Source organism: Lagopus leucura, unplaced genomic scaffold (assembly GCF_019238085.1).
Source record: "Lagopus leucura isolate 7727_CA_CO unplaced genomic scaffold, USGS_WTPT01 Super-Scaffold_100016, whole genome shotgun sequence".
Classification (NCBI taxonomy): domain Eukaryota; kingdom Metazoa; phylum Chordata; class Aves; order Galliformes; family Phasianidae; genus Lagopus; species Lagopus leucura.
This window is the reverse complement of record NW_024962270.1, coordinates 10850374-10873305: the sequence shown is the minus strand read 5'-3', so window position 1 is coordinate 10873305 and position 22932 is coordinate 10850374. Positions and strand designations below refer to the sequence as shown.

At 45.1% G+C, this 22932-nt stretch overlaps 2 protein-coding genes across 2 annotated transcripts in view; both read right to left on the bottom strand.

Annotated features, from left to right (window-relative positions):
- Positions 1–6283, bottom strand: part of AMOT (angiomotin) — a 57211-nt gene extending 50928 nt beyond the window's left edge. The window contains exon 1 of the mRNA XM_042876416.1: positions 6151–6283. The gene's annotated coding sequence lies outside the window, so the exon portion shown is untranslated. The remainder of the gene's footprint in view (positions 1–6150) is intronic.
- A 4776-nt stretch (positions 6284–11059) lies between these two features.
- Positions 11060–22763, bottom strand: PGK1 (phosphoglycerate kinase 1). Its single transcript, XM_042876632.1, has 11 exons — positions 22625–22763; positions 21460–21510; positions 20225–20380; positions 19966–20110; positions 17379–17482; positions 16973–17092; positions 14858–14972; positions 14417–14596; positions 13553–13730; positions 13191–13289; positions 11060–11538 (listed from the first exon to the last, which is right to left on the bottom strand). The coding sequence occupies exons 1-11, from the start codon at positions 22687–22689 to the stop codon at positions 11498–11500; spliced, it is 1254 nt and encodes a 417-aa protein (XP_042732566.1). The 5' UTR covers positions 22690–22763; the 3' UTR covers positions 11060–11497.
- Positions 22764–22932: the final 169 nt, after the last annotated feature.

The window sequence follows — 22932 nt, the reverse complement described above, 5'->3', positions numbered from 1 at the left end:
TTGGTCTGAGTGATACAGTGAGCACCGCAAAGATGCTAGAGTTCTGCTGTCTGCAGGAACAGGGCTACCTTCTTCCACTAGGCAGAAGCTGTGCTGAATAGAAAACAGATTACTTTCAATGAAAAATAAAGAGGAGGAATAAAAGGAGAGAGAATGCTATGTATAAAAAAGAGCCAATGCATTAGAGCAAAACAAAATTCTATTAAATAATTGCTTCAAAAAGTGGCAATTACAGTTTTTCTGCGTATAGTGCTCTTCTGAAAGCAGTCTTCCTCCTTTATTGAGCTACAGAAAGATTCATAATTAGAGGCGGCAGCAAGATATCAAGTAACAGTTCATTAGCATTTTATGTTAAAAAAACCTAAAAATAGAATTACAGAACAAAATCTGATTTGATTTTACACTATTTCAGAAGCTTCTGCAGGATTCTGGAAGAGCACCAGCACTCTCTGCTGGTCATCTTTGTTCAATAGTTATCTAGAGGAGAAATGAGGCAAGAAAATGCATTGTTTTTTAATGTGAAATGCCATTTTTGCAGTAAGAGGATGATTAATTAGATCCCTACCAACTGAGCAAACAGCAACTAAGAGCTAGTTATGTTTCTGGAAACAATACAGTCATTACTAAGAAGTGTATTTACTACAGTCAATCATCGTTTGCTGGAATAAATTTCACTGTTGCAAATAAACATCTGATGTTTAATGCTTTGCTTTGCAGAAAGCACTTTGCTGAGCTGCAGCACAAAGACAAGCTGGTGTGAGAAGTTCCCAGGATGCCAGATTCCTTCCTTGGCTCCTTCCTGACTTTCCATCAATTTCAGAGCTATGCCAAGAAAAACAGCTCTTCTTAAAGAAGCCCAGTGCAGCACCGGCATCTTCCCCTGAAGCTACCACGCTTCAACCCAAGCAAACCTGCTCTGAGCCCATCCTTGTTACAATCCTCCCCAGGAAGATTTCTCTCCCTCTCCCCACACACATCCACATGTTACCTGCACCTCGTGGGCTCCCTCACTGCATCCATGCCAAAGACTGCACGGGGCAAACACGTTGACAGCAAAACAAAATAATAAAAGCAAAGCCAAGTACCTAAGTGACAGCTGTCCCAGTTTCCAAACTATGTACAGATCAGGCATCAGCAAGAAGGGTTAAGACTGGCAAATTGAATCCATGTGCAGCTCATGAAAGTGTGGGAAACAAAAGAGACAATGTGAGTTAAGGACAGAGTATTCATTAGCAAAAGGCTCAAGTTTCTTGGCTTTTGCTGCCCTGCTTCCCGACGGCTATTTTTTTCAAGGTAGCTTTTTGTTCTTCAGTTTTGTGGAAAGACATTATACTCAAACTAACAAACTAAGGCTCAGTACATGTGGAACTGCTTACAGTAATTTGTCTTTTTAACTCCTGGGGACACGAAAGCAACGTCAGAGATAGTTTTCTGCTGGGCTACAGTGGGCTTTGGATCAGAGCTTTGTATGACATAGCTGATCCAAAGACCCCACACTCCTCTACAAATACTCATTTACGCTACGGTATTAAATAGGGAAATCTGATCTGGAGAAAGAGGTCTCAGTCACTCAGAGCAGAGCCTGGGGCACAAGCCTATCCACAGCCCAGTGAGTGATGGAGGAGCACAAGAGGCATCAGCGAGCACCCATGGTACGTCTGCAGCCATCCACCGCTTGGGAGACACTCAGAGCAAGCACGCCAACCTTCTGGTGCCAGGGCTTCAGGAGCAGCTCCATCTCGCGTAGGACATAAATGAGGTAACATTAGGATCTCTTATTGAGGTCCCTACAGATCAGAAGAGTATTGAAAATTGAGCCTCAAAGTCCATCCTTTGGGTCCCCAACAAAGCAGAATTCAAGTAATTCTTACAGGGGAGTTGATTTGCTGGCAGAGTTCTGGAAAAAGCAGTTGAAATAGTATGCTGGAAATTGAAACTAAGGTTCTATTTCACTGTTTGAGGCAACAGATATCTATCTACCAAGTTCAGCAAGATGTGCTGCATTTTCCTTTGACTATTTTACTTTTTGAAGTAAAAAGTAAGAAAAAGGGTTCTCAAATTAGAGCAACAGCTGAGAGCCCTAAAAAGAACAAACAAGGTGGTAAAGTAGGTAATTTTAACACAATTGCAAGTCAAAGTCAGAAATAATTGTTCTAATGCATTCTGTTCCTGACAAATCTGAGCTTCAGAAGTGCTTTGCATCCACTGAGAGTCCTAAGGAACTTTGAAAGCGTTTAGGGATCACCTGGCAGAGCAGGGCCAGCAGCAGCAGCCAATGCCAAGCAGAACATTCTAAAACACTGTGTGAGGAACAGATTCCTGCCTAAGGCGTCAGAGCAAGTTTCCCATCATGCAAAATGGCTAAAGGTTTCAGACCTCAAGTTTTCTACTTGTTAAGTTAGTATTTTGAATATGACAGGACTCAGCAGGAGACCATTGATCTACATCAAATGAGAAGATGCTAAAAGCCCCAAGAACTTGAGTAACTGTAGGAAATTAACACGCTTTTTTTTTTTTTTTCTTTTTTAATATTAACCATACAGCCAGACTACTCTTAAACATTCTCTTTCCACATTCATATCCACACCTTTGCTTTGTAACATTCAAATTCTGTATTCAGCTCTGTCCCTTGATCATTAATGCAGACTCCTAAGCTTCAGACTTCAAAGAAATGCACGCGTAAGAGTCACAGGCACAGGACTGGAACAGCGTCAAAGCCACCCTGTGCAGGAACCTCCATCTTCTGTTTGACTTCACTGTACAAATACTTCGTTCTATCAAGACTGGGAAATTCAATGATTTAAGTGGGGCTTCCCACAGATTAAGTTAATAAGGGAATCCAACAGTGCCTCATCTCCTTCTGCCTTCCAAACACTGGTAAATGAAAGGAAATAGGAACGTCTCCTGGGGTAAGAGAAAGACGTAAGCTCTCTACAAATGTGCAAGGGAAGAAACCAAAGGCTTCTTTGTGTGTATATATACTTTTCCAGGAATCCTCTCCCCTTGCTTCTCCCATAAGTGGCACCAAGTTTTTCTAAGAATGTTATCACATGCAAAGGCAAAGCCTTGTCCACGCAGCACTGCAATTGGCATCCACAACTGTGCTGGTTTAGTCTTCTTCCTACATCCTTCTAGACCTGCTCTTCCAAGGTTTTCTGTCGGCCATCTGCCCCATACACTGTTTCTGATGTTATACTTTTTCTTCCTTTGACCCTTCCCCCTTTCTCCTGCTCTCATCCTCCCTCTCTGCAGCTCCCAGTGCTCACATGCCCCACTGCCTTACTGCTGTGGGTGCCCTTTTGCCACGTGCACTGCATGTTCAGTGTTGCCAGTGCTTCCCAGAGCTCCAGCCATCCCTTACTATTCTGAGCTCCATGCATGTAAAACAATCACAGTTTAACACAACACATTTGGGTTTGACAAACGAAGAAATTACGGCACAGATAGATCAAAATCAGACCTCTCCTAAGCCCTAGGGGACTCAGTTAATGTAACTTGCAGTCAGCACCCCTTTGAGTTTGAAAATTACATCTACATCTCCTGGCTGAGACTAAACCTCTGTACGAGGCAATCTAAAAGGAGTCTGGCAGCTTTAGGTTTGTTCGTAGCTGCTTGTGTATTCCCAGCTTTCAAGGAAATTACCCAACGCCAAACTAACACAGGTGTGGTTTCTTTAGTGGTAGGAAAGCTGATATAGCTCTTCAGATTCTGCCATTTTCACCTACAAGACAGTCTGCTCTCTCTCTGAATTAAGTCACATGTTACAACAGGATAGTGTGAGAAGCTGTTATAGATGCATTTCAAATGTCTTACGATGCCCCACAAAACAGACTAAAGTGACAGTACTGATGGCAAAATGTATTATGACTTACGGACAAGGTGAACTAGAAAGTCAAACTCAGAAATTTCTCTGCTAATGAGAACACTGCAATTAGGTCATCACTGTGCTGTGATGAATGCTGTGTAACCAGGAATCAGAGCACAAATATTGCCACAGAATAATTAATATATGTGACAGCAGGTTCTAGGAATGAGAACAGGAATTTCATCCACACAGCCCTACTGTTGAATTATACAGATAAAGAGCAGACCTGAGATAGTCAGCTTCCAGAGGAGGCACGCAGGTAAAACACAGAGATCCAGTTTAGTACAAGCAATCTAGAGCCTAAACTCCCAGACATGAAAGTTCACATTCAACTTTAATGAAGATAGCATTCAGAGTGAGTTTCGGGGTCATAATTCTATTTAGGTCACGTATGAACTTGATTCAGGACACAACTTTCTTTAACTATCTTCTGGACTCCAGTTTGAGCAGCATTTCTGATTTCCAGTAATTATTTCTCTTGTGCTAAAAAAACTACATTAGTTCCACCTCCAACTTTACTCAGTTCAGACTGCAGGTTTCAGTAGCTCTCTAAACATTAGACTCTTATTCAAACCAGAATGCTTTTTGTCACAGACACCCTGACCCTCTCCCTCTCTGCGGTCCTGCACAGGCACCTGGCAGTACCTGCTGCTGGGGCACACAGGTCAGGAGGGCAAAGAGCTGCAGGCTAATGGGACTCTGCTCTGATCAGAGAGGTTAGGTTACAAGGCCATGCCTTTGAAGACTGGCTTCTTCAGTGTGGCCCTCTGGTTTACAACTGGGATTTCTTTTAATTAGATTGTATTATTAATTATTTATGACCTATATTATCTGCTGCCCAAAGCCAAAAGATATCAGCCTTAATGAGGATAATTGGAATAGTTACTTTTTTTTTTTTCCTTTACCTCTTTTGTAAAGCACCTTGGGCCTTACTGATTAGAGGTGCTAGGACAGGATTAGATGTTTAATGAAAAACTATTATTAAAACGTGGAATAAGAATGAGGACTGAATTAAAATAGAATTTTCTATTTTCTATTGCATTAGGGATGAGCAGAGGATCATTTATTAGAGGTGACACAGAAACTTTTAACCTCAAAATCAAATGGGCATCTTTATGCTCCTCACGGTGGAGGACTCCAGGCAAGGATGCCAAGGGCCAGAGCCTGGGACTAGATGTTGTGAGATGTGAAAACAGCCCCCAGGCACCTGTGCCATGGAAACACTGGGTATCCTGGCACCCACTGGTGGTTCCACTGGATTCTGGCTACCTACAACATCAAGCAAAAGCAACAGCTGCCAGGTTCCTGCATGACTACAGATTCAGCCTTCCGGCCTTCCACTCTCTCAAAAAGATATTTTGGAATTAGCACAGATGGGACTTGTGGCTCTGCTCCCACCATATGGCGAGTCTCACTGAGGATATTTATACGCCTACCTTAAGCAGCCTGCCTATAAAGGCCCAATCTTTCTACCTGAGGCAGCACAGGGATGGCTGAACCCAGACTTCAGGGGGCTGCTGGAGCCTTGCATCTCTAAGGAGCAGGGATGCAGATACACAGCTTCCAACACTTCTGGGATCATCAGCCACAGACTGACGTTTTCTTCTCTCGGGGCCAAAGTTGGAGGGTTTTGAGTCCTTTCTGCTTAATTTGGAATTCAGGCAGAGGCGGACCAGCAGGTGCTGTGGACCAGCAGGAATGGGAGAGGTGGGCCAGGAGGCACTGGGGCCACAGGGCTCCTCTATGGGACTGCAGGAGCAAAGCGTCCCCTGGTACTACAGAAAACAGACATGGGAAGGACCAGGACAGCTCTGTTCTCCCCTTCACACACACACACACACACACCCCTCTGATCCCAAAGCAGGTACTCACAGCAAACCCTCATAGCCTTCTCCGCTCCTCGAAGCTTTCCCAGGAGTCTTCCTCGGGACTCGCAACATCGGGCTGAGCCCAGTCTCCGCCTCCCTCCCCGGGGCAGCGGAGAGCCGCGGCAGCCCGCGGGGCCCGAGGCGGGGCGGAGCGGCAGCCGTGCCCTCAGGCCGGGCGCGGGGCGGCGGGCAGCCCCTGAGGGAGGGCCGCGGCCGCGAGGCGGGAGCCGGCGCCGCGTTCCCCTCTCTCTCCCCCCAGCGGCCCTTCTGCCTGTGGAGCCCCGCGCCGCTCCTCCGCACCTGCCCGAGCCCGGCATCCCGGCGGGCGGGGCGGCCGCGGCCCCTCTGAGGCGCGGAGAACCGGCCTCACCGCGACGGCCCGCGCCTCCCTTCGCTCTCTCCCTTCCCGCTCCTTACCCGGCGGGCGCCTGCCCCGGCGGCCGCCCGCTCATCCATCCTGCCGCTTTCCCCGCCGAGGCGACAAAGCCGGCATGGCAACGGGAGGCGCCGCGCGGCTCTGGGAGGCGCCTTCCCCAGGTCGGGTGGTTAACTTTCACCGGGCGGCGGCGGCGGCGCCCGACATCCCCCGCTGGGCCGGGCCCTGCAGTGGCTGCCGGGAGGCGTAGTCCGTCCGCCCCGCCTCGGCGCCACGGGCTGCGGGCACCCGGCCGGCACAGCGATGCCTGCTGGACGCCTTCGGGCGGCGGGTTTTCGGCGAGCGGAGGGACGGTGGGTCTGCGTGGGACTTGGCGGGGCTAAAAGCTGAGAAGTCCTCCTCAAAACGCCGAAGGAGCCGTCGTTACCGCGGATAACGCGGTGAGGAACGCCAAGGAGAGCGCGCGGGGAGAACAAAAGGACCCAGGGCTCACCCTTACCTCCAAGGTGAGTGGGGTGGCCGGGCTCACAAAATGGCTGCTGCCCCACTGGAGGCCCCTCACAGAGTCACAGAACTGCAAGGGTTGGAAGGGACCTCGGGGCACCGTCGGGTCCAACCCCCTGCTAGAGCAGGTTCCCCGCAGTGATAGTGTGCTTCCATTGACTTGATTCCCTCACCTGAGATCTTCATAAACAGCGGTGAGATACCCTCTCACCATTCCCTTCTCTGAACAGCTCCAGGTCTCTCAGCCTTTCCTGGTAAAGGAGATACTCCAGGCCTCTCTTCATCTTTGTGGCTCTCCGCTGGACTCGCTCAATGATCTTTGCCTTTTATGAACTGGACACGGTGCTCCAGATGTGGCCTTACCAAGGCAGAGCAGTGGGAGGAAATGCTTCCCACGTCCTGCTGGCTGTGCTCTTTTCAATACACCCAGGATATCATTGGCATTCTTGGCCACCAGGCGACACTGCTGGCCCATGGCCACCCTGTTATCCGCCAGCACACCCATATCCTTCTCTGCAGAGCTCCTTTGCAGCAGATCAGCCTCTATAACCTGTACTGATGCATGCAGTTATTCCTCCTCAGCTGTAGGACTCTGGGCTTGCCCTTGTTCCTCTATGCCCAGTCCAGATCTTGCTGAATGTCAGCATAGCCTTCTAGTGTGTCAGGCACTCCTCTCAGCTTTATATCCTTGTTGGAAAGGCTCAAGTTTTGATGGTTGTGTGGTTATAAGGGTACCTTTGCTACAGCTGATCTCTGGCTAGCCAGGTCTCCAGCCATTACAGAGCTTCTGCCCCGCTCTGCCAAATGAAGGCTGACGTCCTCTCCTGTTACCTCGAGTCACCAGTGCTATGACCCTAGGTTTCATTACTGGCAAATGCTATCAATTACACTTTTTTTTGTCTACACAGAAACACTTTCTCTACCTCCTGCTATTTACAGCAGATTTTACATGATACATAGAGACATCAATAAGAAAGCGCATGTTTTTGTGCTTATTATTTTACCGCCAACTGCAAATTGCACACTGCAAATTTGCAAATTGCAATCACATTGCAAGCTTTCTGCAACCACTTTATCTTATAACCTCTCTTCTGTTTCTACTCAGCAGCGTTACCCCAAAACCATTCTCAAAAGTACTGGACACCTAAAAGCACAACTGTTGGAGATGCGTATCTAGAAAAATTGTCTCAGATCATAGAACCATTATGTTTGGAAAAGACTTCTGAGATCATCCAGTCCAACCATCTACCTACCACTAATACTGGCCGCTACTGTGTCCCTCAGTACCACATCTACACGTTTCTTGAACACCTTCAGGGACACTGACTCAACCACCTCCCTGGGCAGCCTGTTCAATGCATCACTACTCTTTCTGAGAAGCTGTTTATCATAATATCCAACCTGAACCTCCCCTGGCACAACTTAAAGCCATTCCCTCTTGTCCTATTGCTATTACCTGGGAGAAGAGGGCAACCTCCACCCCACCACACCTCCTTTGGGGTCATTCTAGAGAGTGATAAGGTCTGCCCTGAGCCTTCTCCAGATTGAACATTCCAAGTTCCCTCAACCAGTCCCCGTAAGACTTGTGCTCCAAAGGCTTTGAGGCCTCTGTCGTATTGTGGGGCCCAAAACTGAGGACATTACTCAAGGGAGGGCTGAGTCAGGACAAGCACCTTCCTGGTTCTGCTGAGTACACTGTTTCTGTATGAGTTAGGTATGCAAACAAAAATAATCTAGAGAGAACAGTGTGATTCAAGAGGATAAAAAACAGAGTAATGGAAGCACTTCTGGATACCTCGAAAACATTTTACCACTGTGATAGTTAATTACTAAAAAATGCTACAGGCAAAGGTTAAATATCTGGAAATTGGAATAAGACATGGAAACAAACAAACAAAACATTCTAAGATATGAGTAGCAAGCATCCAAAGTCAGTGCAAAAATATTTTTAAGTGCATACATTTGTGTTCATGGTATATTACAACTCCTTGCCATATTTGATTACAGATGCTTGCTTTTGATGAAGAGGAGGAAGAAAAAAGAGGAGGTAGCGACCACACATTGACCTTTCACTGTGAATACCAAAGGAGATATGGAGGGTAAGTCTTGTTTTTGCTCCATGGGGAGTCAGCAACACAGGGTTCCAAGAGTGAGACTAAAATGAGCCGTGCTCTAACAAGGCCTTGTTTGCCAGAGTCATACAAGAATGGACCGTTATAAAACATGGTGGAATATTTGTTATTGTAGTACTGGATTTCCAAAATCCATAGTCTTTTTGTGGCCGACAAGCTCACTCTTTTCTTTGCCTCGTTACTGCAGCTGTCGGAGGTCTGCACCCCTGCCTGGAAAACATGAGCAGCAGCTAGAAAGCAATCCTAGCAAAAATCTGCATCATTCATGCGTAATCAGACAATGCTTGGGAGATTTACAAAGGAGGGAGGAGGTAGAGAAAACTCACAGTGCTGCAATCATTTACATTATTTCTAGTTGCTTTGCAAGTGTCACTTTTAGGATTAAAATGCATTAAGTATAATTTTCATATAGAACTTTGTACATGCTTTAGCTCAGTTGGGTTTTAATTTGCATCCTGTGGTGACCAAGTAACATTTGGCAAATAGACCGTGTCTGTTTATAACACAGAATCACAGAATCACAGAATCACAGAATTGTAGGGGTTGGAAGGGACCTCCAGAGATCATCGAGTCCCTCCATTTTGTCTTAGTAGTACTGTATACATATTTACTTTAACTTGAAAGCGTACTCTGTATTGCAGCTTACTGCTTACCTCAAAGATTCTCTCTACAGCTCATCCTGGATGCTTTGTTCAGCTCAGGCCACACCTAACACCCAGGATGGCAGTGCGATACTACTGCAGGGAAGCCACTAGGTGTAGGAGCAGACAATCACTGCTTTACATGTTTCTGTTCAGTGATCCAGGAGGAAGATACACAGCCAGCTCATTTGAAGCACTGCATTCTTGTAGTTCATAGGATTGTAGAACAGCCTGGGTTGAAAAGGACCACAGTGATCATCTAGTTTCAACCCCCTGCTGTGTACAGGGTCACCAACCAGCAGACCAGGCAGCCCAGAGCCACATCCAGCCTGGCCTTGAATGCCTCCAGGGATGGGGCATCCAGAATCTCCTTGGGCAACCTGTTCCAGTGTGTCATCACCCTCTGTGTGGAAAACTTCCTTCTAATATCTAACCTAAATCTCCCCTGTCTTAGTTCAAAACCATTCCCCCTTGTTCTGTCACTATCCACCTTGTAAGCAGACATTCCCCCTCCTGTTTATGTGCTCCTTTCAAGTACTGGAAGGCCATAATGAGGTCTCACTGGAACCTTTTCTTCTCCAAGCTAAACAATCCTAATTCCCTCAACCTTTCCTCATAAGGAGAGGTGCTCCAGCTCTCTGATCATTTTAGTGGCCATCCTCTGGACCCAATCCAAGAGCTCCACATCCTTCCTGTATGCAGTACACCAGGTGGGGCCTCACAAGAGCTGAGCAGGGACAATCACCTCCCCTTCCCTGCTGGCCACCCCTTTTCCAGTGCAGCCCAGAACACAGTTGGCCTTTTGGGCTGCACATGTACACTGCTGGCTCATGTCCAGCTTCTCATCTATCAGGCCCTCCAAGTCCTTCTCCACAGGGCTGCTCTCAAGGAGATCTTAGCCCAGTTTGTATAAAGACCTGTGATTGCCCAGACCCAAGTGCAGCACCCTGCACTTGGCCTTATGACTGCTGACTGAATCCAAAACACTTTTGAGTGTTTGTAGCCAGTCTGATTTTGGTATATTGCTAGGTTTCATTCAGGGCCACCTCATGCTAACCCTAACCCTGTAGCAAGCACAGGAGCCAACCTAGAACAGCCAAGATCAGAATCCCAACTTTATACATTTGCACCATGTTGGTGCTCCTCCCCTGACAATGCTTGTAGTTCTGCAGCATGCTTCATCTGTAAACACAAGCCTGATTATCCAAACTGCATTTTACTATGCTTGTTTTACCACTTTTAGCGGTTGACTTTACATCAACAGGAGTATTGCTGTTCTGTTTGCATACGTAAGGGGGAAGGTAAAAATCTTGAGTTCTTACCTGTCTTCAGACATTCCAAAATATTTAGGTTAGAGACATCAGCTGTCTACTATGCAGCCATTTCTCTCTACAAGAACCACATTTTAAGATTTGCCTATTTTTTACTACTCCTGCTATTTAAAATTTCATCTTCTCTCTTACTTGATGACATGAAAGCTTTGATGTAACAGTAGATGTTTAATAACTTCCTTACCAACAAAGTTCACATTCACAATGACTGGATGCTTACAGATCCATGGGGTAAAATACTTTACTAACATTGTATTTAGTGCAAGGAGAAAGATCTGACTCCTGTTGTAGAATAAGGGTATTTTTAACGTAACATCTGAAAGAAAGACTACATACCAGCTGTCAGCATTTTAAATATGTTTATTCAGCAGCTATAACAGTCGGCCTCCAAAAAATTGGAGTCCCCTTTTGTTTCTGAACCGTGTCAAGTGACAGAAATGCCTGCTAGGAACATTGAAGAAGCTACACGGTGCACTCCTTTCTGAGAAACAGACATGTCTAACAGGGATTAATCTCTCTGAGAAGGCAAAATATAAATATATACACTCTAAATCCACAACAACAGTTTAAACGCACTACAGTAATTCAAGTGGGATAAGAGTGAACAAATCCAGATCATGTAAACTGCAGCCATAAGATATCTGTTGTCTTCTCAAATCCTGTCCAGTTTCGGTTTACATTCTGTGATCTGTCTATGGCAGAGTTGAAATACAGAAGCATAGAAGTGTTGAATCTCAGGGGCTGTGCACAGTAACAGGAACTGGGGTGATAAGCTGTTCTCTACACGTTGCTCAAGGCATCCACGCCAGGAAGAACTTTACCTGTGAGTAGTTGAAGAATTCCAATGAAGTTCAGAAAGAGAAGCACTTGGCTTTATGCTTACAACTGCAATGTTTACACATATTCAAAAACCAGAAACAAAATCCCCCCCAAAACACCTCAAACTATAGGTCACATTGTTTCTACATGCATTCCTGCTGCTGTTTGTGGCAATCACCACATATGGGTTAAACTGTTCCACACAGTAATTATGCTTTAGGGTTCTAGTGAGTATCCAGAGCATATCTGCAGACAGATTCTTAGCAGCCAACGATCATCAGTGTTCAATTAATGATAACAGTTGTTTCTGTCCAAGTTCCTGCTAGGGGCAGATCCAAATACTTTAAGATATTCTTCCATTAAGTTTGATGGCAAACAGATTTTTGATAGGATCTGGGAAGTTGTTGCATATTTCCCTTAATCCCCAGCAGCACGTAGATAGGATTTTGGAGTGTGTGGTGGAAATTTAATGAGTGAATTAAGAAAAATAAACACTACCTTCTCCAAGACTTGAGTCTTCTACTGTGACTAAAACATCTGTGTCCTGATAATTAGATACATCATTGCAAAGGGCAAGAGTAAGGAACATGCTCATCTTTGGGTATGGGTCCCCACATTACTGAAGTGCAATGTTCTCTGAGGCATTTTCTTAGCTTTTTGTTGTTCTTCATTATCAAAGAAGGACATTTTCTTACCCCCCTCCCCTCCCAAAAAAACCCCACTACTTTTGAATGCTTGAGCTGTACAACAGTACTGAATTTTAACACTGTTCACAGCCCACTAGTTGTTTTAGTAGCCTTTTTTTTTTTTTTAAATATATAGATATCTTCAGAAGATCCTCTAGTTAGCTACACTTCCGTTACATTTAAAAGATCACACACAAGCCCACATTTTGGGCCAAAACTTAGACGATTTTGTCCTTTTGAATAGATCAGTTGCACAGTGCTTCCTTCTAGCCATCTGCATTCTTTCCCTCTACCACCACTCCCTAGGCAACAGAAACAAAAGCTCTGTCTCACATACAACTGCTGGAAACCAACAGCTGCAATGCAGTTTGTTGCAGTTTCTCTTCTACAGAGATGCTGACAGTATTAGATACTTTACACATGCTGGGAAACAGATAATTACCAGAGGAAATGAAAACCCATTTAGAGAACAATGTAACTCACTGGAAGAGCTCTAAATCCTCACCATTTTGGATTCTCAGTATTCTTGTGCAGGTTTGTTAAGCGATCGCTAGAGGGCTCCCCAAACCAGGGGATATCCAACGATGCCCTCAAAAGGAAGCTTCTAACCAAAATTTGAAGTTATTCTGATCCCTAACTCAAACTGAGCATTGCAAACAGTCTGCTTAGCATGTTTCAGGGAATCATCGATAAGCAAGGAGCTGCTCTGAGAGCTGTACTACTTTCTTTTACAGCTTTTATTGCTGCGTGGGAGTGACAGTCTGTGCTCTTTGCAGGAATATTCCATTTTTTTTTTCTCTTCCTCTAAGGGGACAAAAAAAAAAGCTAGGAGGATCTTATATGCAACTCCATTTGTTGAAACAAGACAACAGTTATTCTGTTGTTGTGCCTTCCTGAATATCAACACAAGGCATAGCACCCAGAATTACCTAATTTGCTCAAGCAAGTCAAAAGAAAAGAACAGTTACCCTCTAGCAGTTCCAGGCTGGCACCACCTCCAGTGCTGACATGGCTAACTTTATCTTCAGTGTTCCACTTTGCACAGCATGTAGCAGTATCTCCACCACCTGTAGTACAAGAAAAACTAAAAATGAGCAAGAAATTCAATTTGTTCAGCTTAAGGGACATAGCCTTGCTACAGGCTGGTGGTGCTCCCAAATCCTCAACATTAGTTCATACAGCAGTTTTTACAGTCATATGTGCAAGCTGAGGGGGAGCTGAAAGCATTGCTATAAAACAATTTGCCAACTACTGTTAATGTGGTGCTTAGCAGGCAGAAGCTTACTTACTGCTTTTATAAAGACAAAAACAATCATGTGCAACTACTTACCAATAATGGTGATGCAGCCCTTTCCAGTTACTTCCACTACTTTGTCCATCAAGGCTTTGGTTCCTTTGGAGAACTTGTCCCATTCAAAGACTCCAACTGGACCATTCCACACTATTTGCTTGGCTCTTCCTACAACTTCAACGAACTTCTTAACACTTTCATGGCCACAGTCCAAGCCCTATGACAAGTAAGAGAATTCAGAGAGAAGCTTTCTAGCACCTTACCTAGAATCACCAATGCCTTACTGATGGGATCCTCAAATGCTTTTTTCCCCCCTCCTCTTTCATTTGACACTGAAGTTAACAAGGCTCTTGGAAGGCCTGATGGTGCTGCTGATTTTGTGCCCCCAAGTTTGCTGCCAGTTCAGATACTGCAGACTAATCACAAAGCAAGAGTTTCTCTCGGCACTGAATACCAAGGAATAGAGATCTGCCAGAAGTTACTTCTGTGGGGTGGAATCTGGTGTGGTATTTGTATTCTGAGCACAAATAAGTCATTAAAAATAAAAAATAAATAAAAAAAAAAACAATGTCAGATGCATGAAGCCTTACTTAGAAACTTTTGCAAACTCTAATTAAGCTCCAGTCAAATAAAAGGGACTTACACTCCATTTAGAACTGAAAGTTTTAGAGGAATGTTGTTGTTTTAATCCAAATCCCACAAAAGCTACTTTAAGACTTAAAATTGTATCAGGAAAAACCACATGGTTTTCATTTTATGAAACAAAAGTATTTCATGCAGTTAGACTGCCTTCAGAAACATTTGCAAAGGATCACAGTTACTCTTATAATTCCTACAAGAAGTGTTTTTCTCACCTCAGTGCTTCCTGTTACTATTTCTAGTCCCTCATCTATTAACACCTACCATCCAGCCAGCAGGAATGCCTGAAGCCACAGTGGCTTCCCCAGTCTGTGCATGCTCATCGAATTTGTCTGCAGTGATGAAGTCCACCGGCAAGGTAATCTTCACACCGTTCTTCTCTGCCTTGGCCATCAGGTCCTTGACAATTTTTGATCCCTCTTCATCAAACAGAGAGTTGCCAATCTACAAAACAATTATGTGGAAAAAATAAAAGAAGCATCTGTTAAGCTACTGGACATTATTTATGAGATGAACAGCAGCCATACCGTTCAGACAGCAATTCTGGAGAGCTGTATTAGAGCACTAAGACATACACAGCAAGGCAATTTTTGCAAACAGGCTGTTGAGCAATTTCTGGGTGCTCCCTACTCTCTATAGGGTATACTCTCTAGCTATATATATGGGTCATCCTTTACTAGAAGCAGACACAATTCTCTTTCATACCTGCATGTTGTTTAACACTTTAAGAAAGGTGAATGCCATTCCACCACCAATGATCATCTCGTTGACCTTATCTAACATGTTACTGATCAGCTGGATCTTATCCTGAACTTTAGCTCTGGAAAAGAAAAGGAAAGAATGAACAGTGTAGCCTCCACCCCAGACTCCTCAAGCAGACCTTACTCTATCTTTAATTAAGACAGAACAAAGCCTGAAGGAAGGACTTACTGCATAGAAGTATAAAGCAGAATTTTTCAACTGCTATTCAGTAATGGCAATACTGAGATATTGCAAGGTCATTCTGAGAGAATCATTCAACAGAGAAGTTACAGGGAGTGGGCAGAAAGAATGTGGCAACTCAGCAGGCCAGCATTAAACAGTATCTGATAAAAATAGAATAAGAAGCCCTCAATTTTTCTCCCATTTAAATATAAATTTAGCTTGGCACTTTTTGACTATCCAGCAACACACAGCAGGGATCAGAGCACTGCCATTCACAACTACTGTCCAAATCTAGATCTACTGTACCAGTGGATCTCTACCACAGACTAAACTCCTGTAATCAGTTCAGGTCCCAAACCCAAACTCACAACACAGATTCAAACTAGTAGGACAAACAGCCCTGCCCAAAAGCAGATGGCTGCTTTTAGCACAAGATATGAATGATAACAGAATAACAGTGCCACAGTCACTTTTTGTAGGAGTGGCAATAAGCAGCAGTAAGTAGACACATCTTTCCTCTTTGATGCCACATGTTGTTACTCAAAAGAGAGCTTCATAAAGGCCTTAGGAAATTACTTAGCAAATTAGGCAAAACTATGGCTGGTACTGAAGAGACTTGCTTTACAGCCTCAGTTTGGGCTCTGCCTTACCTAACGACATTTTTTTTCCTTTAGTTAACTCATCTCTAGAACAATTATAATGACACAGATTTCATTAATAAAATGCTTTCAGACCTAATCATTAGGAATATGTATTCCCTCTACCATCCTAACCTTAGCAGCTGTGGAGATCTCTGGTGTGAATCAGCCCTCAGCCCCAGTTTAAGCAGTGAAGTTGCTAATGCTGCCACACTGTGGGAACTGTATAATAAAGGATTGATGGGAGGTACAGACCCAAGGCAAAAACCTGCAGATGCATCTTCCTTTGTGAAGCTCCAGGCAAATGAAATGTGAAAGTGATTTAGATTTTTCTTTTTTTCCTTTGTGTACAATCCTGCTCCTAGTGCAGAAATTACTAGAAATTACTTCCCTGCACGTGGTTTTTTGTTTGCCAACACAGTTCATCTTCACCTCGTTTATTAATACAGTTATCCTCAGTTAATCTTCCAGGTCCAGTTTTGTTATACATAAGCAGTAGCCAATCCACAGCTGATTCACATGCAGCTCTAAATCTTGGAGAGGTACCAATGAAAAGCAAGCACTGCTCATTGTAATCAAGATCATTGAAACATTTAAAATTTGATGCAAGAAGTGAGCATTACTTCTTTGAAAGTATATTTATTGGTATAAAGAGCAGCAATAAGCCACATACTTTTATCATCGAGGAAATGCAATGTTGTCCAAGCTTTGTGTTACTGTTCAAAGTATTTAAATTCACTTGGCAAACTGAAACACTTATTTCTACGTGCAAACCAGACATTTGGTGTTGCGCCTTCAATTCTCTTTGTACACTGGCTGCTGCTGAAGAGCAGAGGCTCAGCAAGCTACAGTAGGTCAGCACTGCATTAGACAGACCGTGTCAACTTACACAGTGCTGAGCTTGCAGGATGCCTGTACTCTGAACCATGGAGGAAAGGTCACTGACAGTGTTTCAGGGCCATCAAGTGTATCAGCTCTTCTGGGTCAACTGTACAGCAAATGGCTGTGGACTGTCCCTTACTTAGGGAACATAAGCAAATCTAAGATATGATGAGCAGACTCAATCATCACAAGGGCGAACACAGTAAGCTAGCCTCCAAATAATCCAGAGATTTCAGGAATTACCTGAACATCTGAACTGTAGGTACAGTTCAAAGGAAAGTATTTGTTTGAACAAAGCCAGAAGAACTTACCGTTTGTTCCAGAGCTGTTAAAGAAAAATGAGTATGGGTATGGTTGGTATGTTCTTGAGCCTTACCCTCCAAGAATTGCTAAGAAGGGTCTCTCTGGACTCTCAAGGGCCTTTGCAAAATAATCCAGTTCTTTCTTCATCAGGAAGCCAGCAGCCTTCTGAGGAAGATGAACACCTACCATGGAGCTGCAGAATAAAGGTAGGAGTGAGGAAAGGAAAAAATGTAGCATCACTAACAACCAAAAAAGTGAATTCTAGTCTTAAGAGCTCAGTTGTGTCCTGCTCTCAGGCAGAAGCTTTAAACCATACACACTATAGACAATTACCTCCACTAAGTATCACTCAGGAACAAATATAGCAGAACAATAATGGAATAGCCTCAAGAAGCTAAACTTCAGTGAGGACAAAGCTTGTTTTTCTACAGCAGGCATAATTCTGCAGTTCTGCCTATGGAATGAAAACAGATACATACCTGTGAGCACGGTGGGCAGTTCCAAAAGCATCATTGACATAAACATCTCCCAGTTTAGAAAGAGAGGCTCTGAAAGCCTCCACTTTTGCGGCATCAGCTTTGATCTAAAAAGAAAAAGAATGACAAGTTTGTGCTACTCACACAAAACTAAAGTGAAATCCAGCAACTTATAAGCAATGGGCTTCTAAAAAAAAGAAAAAAAAAACCTGCAAAGACAGATCAGCTGAAGAAATTCAGAATCAGAATGCATCAGAATGCATCAGAAACAGTGTTGCAAGCAGGAGCAGAGAGGTGATTGTTCCCCTATATTCAGCACTCGTGAGGCCGCACCTGGAGTACTGTGTCCAGTTTTGGGCCCCTCACTGCAAGAAAGATATTGAGGCCCTGGAACGTGTTCAAAGAAGGGCAACAAAGCTGGTGAGGGGTCTGGAACACAGGCCATATGAGGAGAGGCTGAAGGAGCTGGGAATGTTCAGCCTGGAGAAGAGGAGGCTCAGGGGAGACCTTATTGCTCTCTATAACTTCCTGAAGGGAGGTTGTAGTGAGCTGGGGGTCGGCCTCTTCTCTCGTGTCATTAGTGATAGGACCAGGGGGAATGGTTTCAAGCTACGGCAGAGGAGATTCAGGCTGGACATGAGGAAGTATTACTTTTCAGAAAGGGTGGTCAGGCACTGGAATGGACTGCCCAGGGAGGTGGTGGAATCACCGACCCTGGGGGTGTTCAAGGAAAGGCTGGATGTTGTGTTGAGGGACATGGTTTAGTAGGAGCTATTGGGAATAGGTGAACGGTTGGACTGGGTGATCTTTTAGGTCTTTTCCAACCTTAGTGATTCTATGATTCTATGATTCTATGAAATTCAACTGTGGGTGTCTTCATTTCATATGCTCTTTACCAGTCCAGTAGAAACAAAAAAGATGTTTAATTAGTTTTAACTCTGTATTAAACTCTGAGAGCTTACTATTAAAGCCCTGAGGACCACTGCTATTTCCAGCTGCATCAGTAAAGCAGGCATGGACTGCAACCTTTTGCTCTCTCCAACAGATTTCTACTTACATGAGGTGAAACAGCTAACACATAAAAGGTATGCAAGAGAAGTCAGTGCTGAAATGAGACAAAACTCATACAAAGCCATTTACTGAACAAAGAAAGTGTGGTCTCTAAGCACTACAGGTAAAACAATGAGCTGATGGATTCAGTTTGCATCCCTGCACTGAGGATTAACTTATAAATAGCCTGCACACTACAACAGGCCACAGTGACGGCAGCCAACATAGGAACAATAGAGATGAGCTTAGCACATAGTAGGCAAGAACAGACACATTTCTGTTAAGGGACTTCCTCCATCATCCAGGCATCCTACCAAATCCTAAATGGGAAGTAGTTCAGCTTTGCATGCCCTTTTATTAACACAGCCTGAGCAGAACACAAGCTAGAGGGACCATGCAGATTCTAGAACAATGCTAGAACTGTTCCTTCACTCATTAAATTGCCTGGCTGTACAAAGAGATTAAATGCTTCTGTTACAGCATCTGTAAGCAGAACATGAGACTCTGAATGAAGGAACCACTACCACTTGATTTGCTTTGGACAGACATTTTCCAAGCATCAGCTGATAACCCACAAATTTGTATCTGGACACCCCTTCCCTCCCCTATGGGCAGGGCATGATAGTTAAGCTGAGAAACTCGTCTGTCAGCAGTACCCTTCTGCATTGCCCAGCTGCAACGCATGCTTCTGTATGCACACTAGTACACAAAATGAAGGGACTGTTTCTCAAAGCAAATTAAGTTCTTGTCCCATTCTTCTCCCCGCCACCACACTGGCTTTCAGTTGCACATGACTGTGGTTAACTTCAAACTCACTCAATTTCTTATTTTCATCTGCACAGACTTACTAAGCTACTCTGGGCTATTTTCTTAAGCTACTGGATTCCTGCACCAGCCTCTAAAGGGCACCACACGGTGTCAGCATTCCCCTCCATGCGCTGAATATGAAAGGAGCCAAAATCTATGTAAAGTCACCACGGTCACTATCGCTAAGAAAAGCAGCTGTCTGGAGCAAACATTCTTCTTGACCTTCAAGAAAATGTCAGAGGTACAAGGCAGCCAGATTCTTGATGGCTACCATAAGAGCAGACAGGCTTATAACGGGGTTTGATAATTTCTATGTTGCAGAACATTTGATCAGCACATTAAAGAACTAGCTGAGACAAAATTGAAAAATTCACTGTGGCTAGTGCTGTGAGAATGACAATCTCCAACAGATGTAGAATTTTATTTTAGACATCTCCACAGCTTCCTGGACAGCCCTATTTCATTCCTTTTACAGACTACAGACCCCTGGCAATCATATACAGCCTTTCACTTAAGCTGTTTCATCTTGGATATTCAAAGCATTTGACTCAGACTTTTCCACTGCATACTGCACGTGTCAGACTTGTTGAACAAAGGTTCTCTCTCTGGTTCCCTTCTGAGAATGAAATCATAAACAGCATTTTGAATGAGCAACTAGTTCATTGTCAATCTGCTGCAACCAAGGTATTAAGACCAGAGGAGGCACACGCAGAACCTGAACTTGAAGTTTCACCTTGTTCCCTGAAGCATCCTTCCCTTTCCCTTCTTCTTCTACATGGAATCGGAGGTTCTCCAGCAGGATGATGGAGCCATTTGCAGGATTAGCACAGGCCTTCTCCACCTCAGGACCAACACAATCCTTCAGGAATAAGACTTCCCTGCAAAGACAAGATATACACTGTCATCCCACTAGTGACTCTTTCCAAAAGGAAAGCATCCAGGTCTGCTCACAGGGAGAGACTGATGCACGCTGAACTGTTCTGCTACTTCACCTGCCCAAGAGAGCTTTAAGCTCCACAGCTACTGGAGCCAAGGAGAACTTGTCAGGCATGGGAACTCCATCTGGGCGGCCCAGGTGACTCATCAAAACCACTGATTTGGCTCCATGATCCAAGCAGTGCTTAATGGTAGGGACAGCTGCCTTGATTCTGGAACGGCAGAGAAAACCAAATGAAAAAGGATTCAGCTAGAGTTTGCCACACAAGTAGACTTGATAATCACTCACACAAGAGTCCTGGAAGTTGTTCTTCAAAAAGGTAACAGAAAGAGAACACGAGAGCTAGGTAGAACGATTACTTAACATCCTACCTCTCATGTTCACACAGTTCAGTGTACTTCTGAAGACAGCAGGGCATCGCCACCAGTACATTCCTAAAAGGGACACTGGGCTTCTCAGCAACCTACACTTGCTAGGACAAACATCTAGGAGACTACCACACTTCACAGAGCACAGCTGCCCTGGTGCTAACCCAGCCTATTTCCTTCCCAGGGAAACTGACAATCCCTGAAGCACAGTCATTATGCATCATATACCAAATAATTTCCCTATCCCACAGTGTTTTCAGATTTTCTGCTGTGATCTTCCATGATAACAGGAGATGGAAGTCAAATGTGCCCTGTCATCCAAATGCTGCTGATAGCTCGTAGCTAAAAATTGTCAGGAAGCATATGAATACTACTGGGCTCCTGATCTAATCACTGATATTGAATCAATAAGAAACGATGGGAATGCTGACCAAAACTGTTATCTGCCTACAAATGATGGACAAGCAAGATAAAAAGACATTGTATATCCCTAATTCTAAGCCCTGTGTTTTCATGTGCAGCTCCAGAACAACTATGCTGATGTAAAACAACAAGTTAACAGAGTAAGGAGAGCAGAAAGTCTTCTGGATGCTACCATCAAGTACAGCAATCAGAGCCAAACAGACATTTGGCTGTAATGTGGTCATAGTACTGCAACCATACTTCAGAAATAATGGTTAGGATCCATACAGTTAAGTGGTATTTTTTATGTGCTCTCTACAGTGAGAAGCTCTGTGGTAAGCGTTGTTTGCAAACAGCTGCAGAAACATTTAAATAACCATTCTGAGTCAACTCTAATACTCTAGTACTAGCAGGGACAGTGTAACCACGGTACCATTCCAGGTACTGCTAACAGAATTGGGCTGAAATGAGAGAGAAAATGGACTCCAGGTCTTCATTTTGGATGAAAATTGGGTCTCACCTTTGATTGTTGGTTATTTTGTGATCCTTCATTGGAACATTGAAATCAACCCTAAAAAAAGCAGAAAACAAACAAAAAAAAATTTAACAAAGAATGAGGGAACTTGAAAGTAAAGCATCTATCTGGAAATGCAGTATCATTAAGGTTAGAGTCAGATTTTCAGCTGCTTTGTGCCCAAGTTCTGTTACAAAGATCCGTGTGTTATTAGCCATTTATTCTTGTAACGACAGTATAACTGGAGAACGAGCAGCAGGCTGCACACCACCAATACAAGCCAACTCTCACGACCACAGCAGCAACGATGCCAAGGCATAAAATAAAACTGAGACTGAACGAGCTGCCCCACTTCTCCTTGTGAAACCCATGCTCTCAGATCACCGCCTGGGAGCTTTCCGTTCTTCGCAGCTCCAATCCCCTCGGAGCCGAGCACTACGGCCGTAGGGAAGACCCTACCTAGATGGAGAGGAAACTTCCCCTACACGCGCCACAGGAAAGGATAAAGGGGAGGAGTTCCGCCAGCCATTTCTGCCTAGCATACCTCGTGCCCACGTGGTGAGCAGCAGGAAACCGGTTGTGTAACAGCTCAGGGCAGAAATTATTCGCAGAGCGGCTTCTCTCCTCCCTGACTCACGCAGGGAAAGCGTGGCCAAGGCACGGCGCTGAGCAGCACCATCTTTTTCCTCCCGAGGAGGAAGGGAACGCCTAACCGACTGTAACGGAGTATCAGACCCAGTCAAAAGCACGCTACAGTTTATCCTTCGTTATTCCACACCTGTACCAAAAACACCCCCATTTAGTAGTCCTTGGATTTTCTTGCTGCCTGCTCGACACGGAGACACACGGGAACGACAAAAGCCGCCAGCAAAGCGGGAGGAGATGAGCAGAAACAAATCGACCCGGCAGCCAAGCACAACGAACTAAGTCTACAAACCGGACACGAGAGCACCGCTACCTCGCCGTCATTCCCCAGCGGGGCGTAACAGAGCAGCGCAGAGCACGGCGCGCTCCCCGAACAGCGAAACCGGCGCGTGTTGCACAGCGACCGGGAGGCGCCGGGAGCCGCAACGCGCCTCTCGTAACGCAGCACGCGGATTCGCTCGGTAGGACCGCAGCCGGGGCCTCGCCGTCCCCGTTTACGCGCACGGGGCGCGGCCCGGCTGCTCACCTCATGACGACCCGCTTGCCCTTCACATCCACCTTGTCCAGGGTGAGCTTGTTGGAGAGAGACATGATTACCACCGATTGCCGACCCCGCCGTCCGTTCACTGCCGCCGCCGCCCTCACTCTGCCGCGCTACCCGTCCGCGCTGCCGCTACGCCGGCCGTCTCGTCCGCGTCCGCTGCTGATTGGACCCACGGGGTCCGCGGCGTGCTCCTATTGGACGAGCCGCCCGCCCGTCAGCCATCCGCCCGCCTCCGCGAGAGGCCGCGCTGCGGCGGAGGCCTGGTCACGTCCCGCACGGAGCCGCCGCCG